We start from the raw sequence: 12621 nt of genomic DNA, 5'->3' as shown, positions 1-12621 counted from the left end.
AAGTAGGATATGCCATTTTAAAGTGTTAAAGTATCTGACAAAAGGGGCTTTGATTCTTGAAAGCTCATACTCTGAAAATCTTGTTGGTCACTAAGATGCTATTGGACTCAAACCTAAAGTGTTAAAAAGACACAGCAAATAAAAAATTAGCACTGCAAAGAGAAGGCTAAAGAGAAGAGAAGGCTGGTTGAGGTAGAACAGTAGGAAGACACTAGTTTTCCAGTTTCAGGGAATATTTTTTTATTAACACAGGGAAATAAAAAATGTCATCCCTCCAGCCTTCAGTTTCGAATAGTGAAAGAAACATTCTGTCACTCAAGACACTACTACCACATTCTGCTGTATGCAGAGACCACCCATTATGTAGCCCTTGAGCGAGGCAAGAGTTGTTTTTATAAACAGAGGGTAGATAGAATAAGAACACAAAAGCCTCCTGCTTCACCCAGTGGCAAACTGGTTGCCCTGGAGGGCCAACGAACAGGGCACAGAAGCCAAGGCCCTCCCTGAAGTTGCTTCCTAGTAAAGGATTTCAGAGTTTACTGCCTCTGAACATGGCAGTTCCCTTTAAAAACCGTGGCTAGTAGTTACTGTTGGACCTATCTGCCATGAATGTCTACTCCTCTTTTAAAGCTGGCAAGATTGTCCATCTTTTCTAGGAACGCATTCTTCAGGGAACAACCAGCAACTACAGAGCCACAGCAACAGCCAGGATGCACAACATTCCTCAAACCCAGCAGGCGACTACTCCCTGCTTTTCTACAAATGCTTGTGGTAGTAAATATATAAGCTTTTAAATTAAAAACTTAATCATTCTCACAAATCCCATGCAAACAATTTTCATTAGAATACTTGTATAGGAGATTGACAACAGCATTGTGTAATGTACTGTTGCATGGTTGTAAGTATACACCAGTTGTATGGTTGTCATTATACACCATTTTAAGGTCCATCTGGTCTTAAGATCAGATGATTACAAATGACTTTTTAATCAGATACTCGGTCTTTCCACATTTTTCTTCTTGCTTGCTAATCGCTTTAGAGAACACGGCCACCAAGTCAGTTCAGGAGACACTTCAAATAAAATGTTTTGGTTTTTTTCAAACACCAGCTATCCTGACCTAATGCAAAACACACAGAAGTTGGACAAAACATAGCAATGTCCTGTGAACATATTAAATGGAAGTTGAACTTCAAAATAACTTCCTTATAAAATCCTGGACAAGGAATGTTATAAACAATGTGTGCTATCACACATCTGTTGAAGTGGACTCTAAAGGCTTATGACACAACAAATTCATTAGCCTTCTAGGTATCATATGACTCTGCTATTACATATTTTATTCAATATGCATAACTTCAGGAACTTAATGTCAAAAGGCTTGAAAAGCTTATCTTCAGTTTGTTGCCTCTTTCACTAATTAAACATGAATCCAAAGTGTTTAAAAATAATAATGAATTCCGAGTATCCATTAAAATGTAGGTCCTGAAAATGTGAAAAATGTATTTCTAATGCAGCAGCAAGCAGAGAATCAGACATGTAACTCAAACCATGTTAGAGTCTCTGTCTCCCAATCCTACCTTTCAAGCAGGATTGACAAGATTAATTTTTTTCAACTTGCTTCAAGCGCTTTTCTTTGTGGTGCTGTTTAAATTGTTGGCAATAAAAAGTTGCTGGTGGCTTTGGAATACTGCCTTCTTCTATTTCCACTACCTTCTACAACTTGCATTGGCAACAAAATCCATTTTCAGAAATGTATAATTTTAATTATACCTTGCTTCAAAACATAAATGGAATTTAATTGGTTACAAAGCTATATTCTAACATAATCAGGGGGATTGTTTCATACAATTAATTTATTAAGGCATAATTTAGTAGTTCTGGTAACTTGCACATTTTGAATCCTGCAGGCAAATAACAAACTGATTAGTAAATGTAATAAAGTAATTTATTCTACTGACAAGAGGAATTAGGGAGTGCAATATCCTACTTGATCAATTGCCATTTTGAGAACATTAACACTTCATACAATTATGCTATCTATATGGTATGCAGAACCTGAACTTCAATACAGCATCATCTTTGTTGTTTGAGTGATTTAATGTGATGTTTCAGCCAGTTATTTTAAACCAGGAAGTCTCTTAATATATCGTGTAAAAGGAAATAATTACTATCTGAATTAAAGACTTAACCCTATTTTATTCATTTATAATGCATTCCTAAGGAGACTTACTCTAGTCTAAGCCCATTGAAATGAATGGGCTTAGACTGGAGTAACTCTCCTTAGGAATGCACTCTTAGAATCCAAACATCCTGCCTCTTTGCAGCTTCTCTTTCAAGTTTCTTTTTGTCTAAATAGCACACTCCACCACACACAGTAGGATCAGTAGCCTTGAGGCATTCTAAGTTGCCCTAACACAGTGGCCGGCAAACTCACCAGTCAGGGCCAAACATCAACAGCACAACGACTGAGATTTCCCTTGAGAGCCACCTAGGCTCCACCCCCTTTTCCCTCAACCCGAGGCTATAAAGATCCCTTCCCCCGCACCTCTTCCTCTCCTTGACAGGAGAGGTGTCTCAGAGGGCGGGGGCCTCATCGTTGCCCTCCCCGGCTCTTCCGCCTGCCTTCAGCCCGTCTTGCAGGGGGTGGGTCTTTCCTTCAGGTGTCTCCTCTCCGAGCCTGTTCCCCCCACCGTCCCGCCAACCGTTTCCCGGTGGGAGCTGGGACTGGAGCCGCGCCAACCCCTCTGCCTCCCCGGCGCCTCCCTCCGCCATCGCTCTCCCCCTCTGCCTGCCAGCTGATGGGCGGGCTGTTCGGCCTCTCCCAGGGAACCCGCCTGGCAGGCCAGCCTGGGGTCCGGGGGCCATCGCAGCCACTGCAGCACCCCGTCGGCCGGGCGTGGTCTGCCCGGACCGGTTCTCCCGCTCACCAGCTGACGAGCTGGCCGGTCGGCGGTTGTGGGGACCTCGAGCCCGCCCACCCCCCCGGGCGCTGGGAGGCGGCTCTAGCCGGCTGCCGCTTGCCGCCTCTCCAGGCTTCTCTCCAGGCGAGTGGGGGTCTGAGGGCTCTTTCCCCCTCCCGTGGGTTGGCGCTGGGACCGGGGTTGGGCTTGACGGCCCGGGGGTGGGCTGTGACCATGCACGCGCGGGGGAGCGGAGCCCCAGGCGGGAGCGGGAGAGGCAGCGCCTGCGCAGAGGAGTCTCGGAGGAGGAGGGAGGGGCGGCTGCCCGTCGGCTGTCGCAGCAACAGGAGAAGCGCCAGCAGGAACCGCGGCCGCCCGGGCGAGACTAAGCAGCAGGCACGGCGCCCGGGGCAGAGGAGCACCCAAGGGGCCAAAGAGCCGCATGCGGCTCGCGAGCCACGTTTGCTGACCACTGCCCTAACAGAATACTTCAGGATTGAACTCCAGGATTTAATATAAAACGCTGTTAAACTAGAAGAAGAAAAAGAAGAGTTGGTTTTTAATGCCCTGCTTTTTCTCTACCATTAAGGAGTCTCAAAATGGCTTACAATCACCTTCCCTTCTTCTCCCCACAACAGACACTCTGTGAGGTAGGTGGGGCTGAGAAAGCTATAAGAGAGCTGTGACTAGCCCAAGGCTTCATGTGTAGGAGTGGGGAAACCAACCTGGTTCTCCAGATTAGAGTCTATCACTCTTAATCACTATACCACGCTGGCTCACACGGTACTACTACTACTAGAATACAACTCTAGATGTCTAAAATAAGTGTGTTGTGTGTGTGTTAAGTGCCGTCAAGTCGCTTCCGACTCATGGCAACCCTATGAATGAAAGTCCTCCAAAATGTCCTATCTTTGACAGCCTTGCTCAGATCTTGCAAATTGAAGGCTGTGGCTTCCTTTATTGAGTCAATCCATCTCTTGTTGGGTCTTCCTCTTTTCCTGCTGCCCTCTACTTTTCCTAACATGACGGTCTTTTCCAGTGACTCTTGTCGTCTCATGACGTGACCAAAATACGACAGCCTCAGTTTAGTCATTTTAGCTTCTAGGGTACAGGTCATCAACTACTAAACAGTTCAGCATTTACATTACTTCTGAATGCTCTTAAGGTTTAGACTTTGATGGGCCTACAAAGAAGAGCTGCTTGGTATCATGTATTGTGGGAATAGAGCACAGACACACAGATGGGAATAGAGCACAGACACTTTCTTCCCTTAGAGTGGACCAACTGACTAAAGAGATCCTATATTAAAAAAACTGTATGTACTCTGCAGTTCACTTCTCCATGCAAAGGGAAGGGAGCAAGAAATCCCGTTAGGAGTGTGCAAATACAACATTTGGGAAAACTGAGATTCCTCATAGGCTCTAATGGAACAGGGAGGGGGATTTAAACCTTAAATCCTTCCATTATAGTCTATGGGGAAACTTTCCAGGGCTCTCGGAGGTGCGGTTTTTTTTGTTTTTTTTTAAGGCAGAGGCACCAAATTTGCAGCATGGATGCAATGTGCCGAAGTGGCTTTCTTTCTTTTAAAAGGGATTGTAGCCAGTGATCCTGAAACAATCCTTAAAAAGATGATTCCCCCCCCAGCTTTTTCAGGATCAGAATTTGCCAGCTGCTGATTAAAGAGGCCATTTTTTTCAGATGGGAAGTTTGGCTTCGCTGAATGCACACCCCTAATCTCCATGGCCAAGTAAAGAGCCTCTCAGAGCTCACAACAGAACCCAAGGAAGGAGGTAGTTACTTATCTAGAATGTACACAAGTGAGCATTTAGAACAATCTGATATGCTCTAGCAGTGATGAATTGTTGGAAATTACTGGCAATAGTGATAGAAGCTCATTGTAGCATATTTTGGTCAGATCAATAATTTTGCAATGCCAAGCGGTTCCCAATGTTTGAAAACTGGAATGGAAGAAATTAAGCACTCTCCTGAAGAATGCAATGCTAAACTTGCCACTTCAAAATATAATCCACTGAAACTAACTGAATTTCCTAATAATGACCAGAACATTTACTTTGGCAAACACAAGAAAATTACATGCTCCAAGTGAGATTCTTTTTCCTTTTTACCTGAGATTATTAACATTTTACATCCCACTTATTTCAAGAGAACTCAAGGCAGCTAAACACTATATTTAAAATCAACAAAGATATACCAACAGAATCAAGTTGGACAAATATCACAAAAGATATCATATGGTCACCAGAAAACGGTAAACTTCACAATTCTGTAACCTCTGCAGAAAGTCTGCTGAAAAAAAGACTTTTACGTGCACTGCTGAAAAACAACAAGGGAGGGGGTAGCACGCAACCTCAGGAAGGTTCATAAACTGCACCTGAAAGTTGCCCAAGTACCAGAAGCAGTTGCCATGTTCCAGTGCTCGGGGTTGACCCCTGTCCTTGACTTAGCCCCTCCCACCAAGTAAGCCATGAACAACCCAGAGCCCTGAGGGCCCTTACCCAGAGAGGGAAGCAGCAAGGAACCCAGGAGCAGTAGCCTACCAGGCAGGTCAGGCAGTGACAGGCCCCAAGCAGGCACTGGCCCCCACAGCTGCTAGAGAGGAAGCTGGAGACCTAGATAGTCCAGCAGTGGCCTGTAAGGATGAAAGCCAGCAGCCTGGAAGGGTCAGGGTAAGAAGAAGATGGAGCAGGAAGGCTGGGTGGGCCTGCTATCTTTAAAGCCCAGGAGGGAGATAAAAAGACAGACAGACCTGAGAGTGGGTATCCACCCTCCTTTTATCACTTCCAGGAAGAGCAGGGCCGAACCCTGATTGGAGCCAGTGTCCAGGGGAGGGTCCAAGGGTGGTATATAAGGGAGGCTTCCAAGCCAGGCCAGAGAGGGAAAACTGGGTGGAGCACACAGGGCCAGACAGTGAAAGAGAGAGTGCAAGGGTGTTTTCACTTGGAGAAAAGTAAGAGGCGAGCCTCCTCTCCTTCCCATTCTGAAGCCAGAAGCGAGGCTGGCCCAAATCCATCCAAGATGGCAGAGGGTAGGTAAGCCAGTACAGTGAAGAGGAAGCCTCACATCAATAAACACATTTAGAGAGTCCTCTTGGATATACAGAACTTGGGTCTGTGATTCTACCTAGCATATTTAAGGTTGAAGCAATCAGTGATGTAAATTTAGCTTCCATGCCATATTTCATAATGATGGGGTCTTGCTTTTATGATTAAATGAATTTTCAGGCTGTATAAGAGTGAAAAGCTGAACGTGACCTTGAAAATGGTGCTGCAGGGTCTCTCTTACTTTCCAATTCATTGTGGATTTATTTTTGGAGAAAGGATGCTCAATTAGGACAGCTTACTAGCCAAAGATCATCAGCAGGCATCTTCACATGGAACTAGTGTATATGCTATTAGCCAGCTTACTAAACATGAGACAGTAGCATACATAAATACATTTTGATTTATAACCTGGCCCATCCCAAAATCTTGCTGCAGGTAATAAAATTAAAACTGTGAAGTAGAATAAGAGGTCATTTAAATCAGGAGAACTTGGGAATACTTGATTGAATTAAGTCTGTGCCCCAGTAAGCTTTACAATGTTTTTGAAAGTAGCACAGTCTTGGATTTGGGTGAGTTAGCAATGGGATGGCGCTCTATAGCTTGAAGGGAGGGGAAGCGACCATTAAGAAATCACATTTATTACCCTTGTTGACTGAATGTGACACACTGAACATGACACACAGATGGTACTGTTAAGAGAACATACCAAAAGATCACCAATAGGACACAGGGCAATGACAGTCTCTATGGTACATAAGTCCTAACACTAGTTAGTTTTTCAAACAGTCACTAATTAATCCTCAACTGAAGTAAGTCACACGACCTACTTATCATAGTATTATAATTTTGTATCACATGTGACAGGTTCATCCATTGGAGCAAAGCTTTCTAAAAGAGCCACCTGCAAACAAATAAGCTTCACACGTCTATCACTTCATATAATGCATAAAGCAGACGTGTTTGGGAGCCATGTTTATAAAGGGAATAGGGTTGTGATATATGTGAAAAGTTTTAGGCAGTTGTATTGCTTTGATTACTATGTATATTATAATAGACTGCATTTTTAAAATTTTGTTACCACCTTGAGTCTCCGTGAGAAGTACAGTCTATAAATAAAGTAACTAAATAGACTTCATACTTACCCCATGTTCCTTGGCAGCCATAACCACTTTAAAAAGAATATCCTTCTCAACGAATGGTCTCACAGCATCATGAATAATTACAACTTCTGGTTTCTGGATTGGAGAATTCTTTACAAATATTTCCAGGCCATTAAAGATTGATCTATGACGACTTGTTCCACCTTCAACTATTACAGTTCGTTTGTGGCCATACTGTTTTACGATAGATCTCATTATTTCAACATTGTCTAGAGATACCACCACAACAATATGAGATATCCAACTGATGCTGCAAGACAATAAATAATTTTTCACACATTACTAAACTTCCTTGAGATTCTGCTAGCAAAGAACCCTATAATTTTAAATAAATATAGTTTATATTACCTTCCAGATTTTATTTGCTATAGAATTGGGAGGAAACAACCATGTAACCACTCACAGTCAGTGAAATAATGGATTTGAGTGCACAGGTTGTTTCACGCATTACTGCCAACCAAAAACTCTTCACTCATTCAGCTAAATACTTCTGTAATGCAAATTGATTTATGACAACCTACTAAATCAAAATATCCTAAGATATGAAATTCTTAGTTATAGGACAGGAAACTATTGCTTCCCATAAAGATTCTTTAGGATTTAGTAGAGTCTTAAGGAAATTCATGATGGGATTATTTTCAGAGATAGAAAGTACTGTACCTATAATAGTTGCAAGACAATGATACAGGTACAGCGTTTCCATTATCTGGATCTTCAGGAGAAAAGATGTTCCTGTTTCATTCTATCCTGCTTTTGCTTCATTCTATCCTGCTCCTGTTATAAGACACAGGAATCTCTAGAGTTGGTAACTCTACTGTCAGTTTCCCAAGCTCAGACCAGAGTCCAGCTGTTAAGTATCTTGTTTCCTGTTACGTCTGTAGTAAGAATGTTCTAATTCTTATATCATTTTAATGACTACTCAAGACTCGCATATTACATCTGAAGCACTAGTAAAGAAAATGTCCAAAAACGCAAACAAAACAAAATCCATTACAGAAGACTTTACAGAAAGTATCACCTACTTAGTTTGATATTCCAAAAATCAACATCCAACCTATATGGTTTCTCAGATAATGGTGAACTCAAACCAATTAGAGAATTCATGCTTTTATTAAGGAATACTAAACTCAAGAGGAGATCAAAAGATCGAGTATTCCACTTTCTTACAAACAGTTATTTCCAATACATTTCTCAACTATACTCATGTCTATGGAAAACGCAATAGTAATATGAAATGTTAAAATGTACTGATTAAGAAAATTCAATAGCTGTCTTTATCAAAACAATTACACCAAATACATTTATTCAAACCAGAGAAACGTGCTTCCTGTAAGTAATGAAAATAACTAATTTCTGCTTTTGCACAGATTTCATAAAGAAGTGCACCAAAACTTAATTATGGGGGTCATGATGTGAAAGCTGGTGGAGAAATAGAAAAATTCAGGAGGAGAGTAATTTTTTTCTATTTTTCCACACCCCCCCCCAAAAAAAAAATCCTATATTTTATTTTGGAACAAGTTAAAAGCTCTGTAACGCAAGGTTTTGTGCAAAATGTGTAGTAAGAAATTTTTTATATAATATAAACTGTGATCTAAAGGGTGACATTGTCTTTGAGAAAAGAGCATTCAGACAGCTTTTTTGCTTGTGGACTGCTGCCTGTCTTCTTCTGGTGAGTTAAAACTAAGGTCTTTTATGCATGGGAATTTCACCTTGGGTTCGACGCTCCATTGACCCACACTTTTCTGATCTGAATTCTCAAAATCCTATGCATGGTGGTTGTTTGCCCCTAAGAAAGTCCTGGAGTATCAGCAGTACGTTTTTGTAATGCAGAATCACCAGCACAAATCTGGAATGTCTGAATCCCTGCCCCTTGAAAACGCTGCTTTGTAATTGGCTGTAGTCTGCAAAGGGATGTACTAAAAGGAATGACAGGATTGCCCACTGGAAACAATGGGAGAGGCTGGAAGGCCCACTGAAAATCATGGGAGCCAGGTTTGCCAATTGACTTGCATGGGCTCCATTGAAATACATTACACCACAAAAACAGCTGCAAAGAAAATGCGGAATGAATTTTCCATTAAGGTCACTACTCTGGCACTGGACTTAAAGCCCCCAGAGTGCACCATCATTCAACTCTGGGGCTGTCATTCCAGTCCCAGAGCACAGATTCTTTTTCCTGGGACATATTCCACTCTGGGGGCTGTCAATCCAGTGCCAGAGTAGCCTATCTGGGCCTAGTGACCTTAATGGAAAATCCTTTTTGCATTTTCTTTGCAGTTCTTTTTGTGCTGTAATGTATTTCAATGAAGCCCATGCAAGGGCAGCTAAGTGGGTTCCTGATTATGAAAACACTCGATTCCTCCCAAACCCGAATTCCTTATGAACGCAAATAGCCAGAATTAGAACCGAGTTGATCTCAGAGCAGACTTTAAATCTGTGGCAAAACAGCATTGGAAAAACCCGAGAAAAGTGCAGGGTGAGCACGAGGTCAACTCTGAGGCACGGAAAACTCATGCATAACTCCAAGGAATAACCGAGTCAGTCCAGGGGTGAATGTGGGTCAAAGTACCCATGCATAAAGGACCTATGTGCTTCGGTTGCACAGGGTACAGCAGCTTCAAGTTTTTTTCTCTAGCGCTGGCTATATTTTTGCTTGCAGAAAACTAAGGCTGCAATCCTAAAAACACTTCCCTGACAGTAAGCCCTACTGGATAAAACTGGACTTCTCAACAGAACCATGTAGGATCTCTCCCTAAGATATTCATACATTTCATAATTAGTATAGCAAATAGTACAAATGTTATAGTACCAGCACCTCTGGAACAGATGGTCAGAGGTGCAACCTGATACCAGCACCATTTCAAACATGTATGCCTACTCAGCATTTCACAGAGGAGGCTGACAAGATAAGATTGTGACCAGACCAGATTGTGACCAGACATCAGCTCTCCTCCACAGACATATTTTATTTTGGTAATAACCAGCCTGATGAATAGTTCTCAAGAACTCAAAAGCTTGCAGCTTTTTGTCATTTGGGTTATTCCTAATGAACAGCTTTTGTCCCTGTTTTGGGATTTTGTTTTGGACTAATGGATGCCTACAGCTTCTTGGCACAAGGAATGTATTCAGAAAGAGCTCTGAGTTAATGTGCTGAAGACTGTATGCATGTAATTGTGCATTTAGTAATCATGAACGTGGAATGGGAGGCATTAAAAAGAGACAAAGGAAAACTTGAGCCGATTAGTATCTTTAGCTTGTAGGGGCAGGGTTTCTGGGAAACCCTGAGCCTTGGTCAGCAATTCACTTCGGCAACAAAATAGGGAGTAAGCAGTTAATAGTGCAATCTAAAGCATTTTTTCTCAGAAATAATTTCTATTGAGCTCAATAGGACCTTTAGAATCGCAACTAAAAGCTGTGTGTGTGTGTTAAGTGCTGTCAAGTCGCTTCCGACTCATGGCGACCCTATGAATAGTATAATATGAACTAAAAGCTACAATCTGACAAACCAGGCAGCAAGCTTCACTGAACGCACAGTAAGGTTTTATTTCCATGCTTGTATGAATATGATCTGGCTGCACGTGCTAACCATCTTAGCAAAAACTGGGACTCCCCACGCATTACCGGTGCTCAGCAGACCTAGTGAATGTACTTTTCTTAATTAGATATGACTTTCACACAATTACATTCCATCCCGTCTTTCCTGCAATTTAGGGCCCCTTGACCCCGTTGTTTATTTTGTTTTCATGGGAGGTTTTGCCTTGGATTTGCCTCTCTCTAGATGCACACTTTCCCCATTCGAATTCTCAAAACTCTGTATGGGGGCTTATTTGAGTTCAGATGGGGGGGGGGGAATGTGCATCTAGAGAGCGGCAAATCCAAGGCAAAACCTCCCATGCATAAACGACCACAAGGTCGCAAGGATCCACCACTCTGACTCCGGTCTAGAACTTTACAATGGAATAAAAAATGTCTTTAGTCTGTTAAGACTTCTGTTTAACTTATCCTGGATGACATCCACCCCCCCACAACTTCTGCCTAGATCAGGGGTTCTCAACAAGGGGGAGAATTCCCCCCCAGGGGGGGATTTTAGGACTGGGGGGGGGAATTTGGACCACTATTCAGCTAAGCGTGATGTCCTGTAGATTATGTGCAATCTGTAAAATTGTAGTTTTCTTTTTTGAGTTAGACTATCTTGGAAAGGGGGGAATTATATTCTGAACAATGGTGAAAGGGGGGGAATGGAGCAAAAAACAGGTTGAGAACCACTGACCTAGATATTAAGCACAGCGCTATCCTTTCAAATGTTTCTGAACAGCGCTTTTTTGGTATAATATATAATATAATAATATAGAATAAAAAGATTATAGGAGCAAAAAGTAATGGAATAACTTATAACAAACAAGAAGAAATTGAAAATTTTTTTGTAGATTACTATAAACAACTTTATGTAAAAGACGACCTACAGGCGCAACGGCTGCAAATGTATCTATCACAGGCCAAACTTCCAAAACTATCAGAAGAGGAACAAGAAAATCTCAGCCAGAAAATAACTACCCAGGACATTGTAGATGCCATAAACAATCTGAAACCTGTTAAGGCACCAGGCCCAGATGGGATTACACCGAAATTTTACAAGCTTTATGAGCAGCAACTCACACCTATCCCGCTATCACTGTTTAATAATGTAATAGAGAACGAGAAGCGTCCTAAACCCCTTTCGATCGTCCTCGAATAAGGCCGCAAGGGATAAAGGTGAGCGGGACGACGCGCGCATGCGTGACTCCGGAGCGGGCCGTTGGGGACGTCACGGGCCGGCCCACACAGAGCGGGGGGAGGGGGAGGCGGCGCTTTACCTTTCCAGCGCCCGCACCGTATAGCTAATCAGCGGCCTCCCCAGAATCGCGCAAAACTGCTTCGGGGTGCCGCCGCCCATACGCTCCCCAGTTCCTCCGGCAGGCAGCACCGCCGACACTAACACCGGCGGCCGCTCCTCCGCAGCCTTAGCGCCGCCGCCGCGCTTGTCGAGGCCCGTCTCCGGCTCCATGGCAGCGACGTACAACGGCAACTCCCGACGCGTTGCGCCCCTTCCCCTCGATACAGTTCAGGCGGAAATGCTTGCTTTCGCGTACGCCGCCGGCGCCGCACCGAGTATTTCAAGCGCCCCCGCCCGCTTCACTTTTGACCCCGAGTTGGTCTGAGAACCATCGCTCAAAGGTGGGGGGCGGGGGGGAGCTCGTGCGCGCTCTGGCTCCATTGGCCCATGCCCTTCGCCCCGGACCAATTGGCCTTCAGCACAACAAACGACGGTTGTACAAGCTACCCCCCCCCCTTCCCCGATAGTTTGAATAATAATAATAAATTGGCCCTTTAAGTAGCCCGGTCGGAGTGGGGGGGGGGAGGTCCGTTTTGCGCATGCGCGTTACTTTATTTTGGGTGGGTGGAGGGATGGAGCCGTAAAGTGGCCTCGTGTCTGGAAGGTTGTGGCTCGCGCATGTGCC

At 43.5% G+C, this 12621-nt stretch overlaps 1 protein-coding gene across 1 annotated transcript in view; it reads right to left on the bottom strand.

The window, feature by feature from the left end:
* Positions 1-12167, bottom strand: part of CRPPA (CDP-L-ribitol pyrophosphorylase A) — an 83915-nt gene extending 71748 nt beyond the window's left edge. Inside the window, exons 1-2 of the mRNA XM_056857086.1 lie at positions 11977-12167; positions 7106-7373 (exon numbers count right to left, since the gene is read on the bottom strand). Of these exons, the coding sequence (XP_056713064.1) occupies positions 7106-7373; positions 11977-12167 (459 nt within the window). The remainder of the gene's footprint in view (positions 1-7105; positions 7374-11976) is intronic.
* Positions 12168-12621: the final 454 nt, after the last annotated feature.

This window comes from Euleptes europaea, chromosome 11 (assembly GCF_029931775.1).
Source record: "Euleptes europaea isolate rEulEur1 chromosome 11, rEulEur1.hap1, whole genome shotgun sequence".
Classification (NCBI taxonomy): Eukaryota; Metazoa; Chordata; class Lepidosauria; order Squamata; family Sphaerodactylidae; genus Euleptes; species Euleptes europaea.
This window is presented reverse-complemented; position numbering and strand designations above follow the sequence as displayed.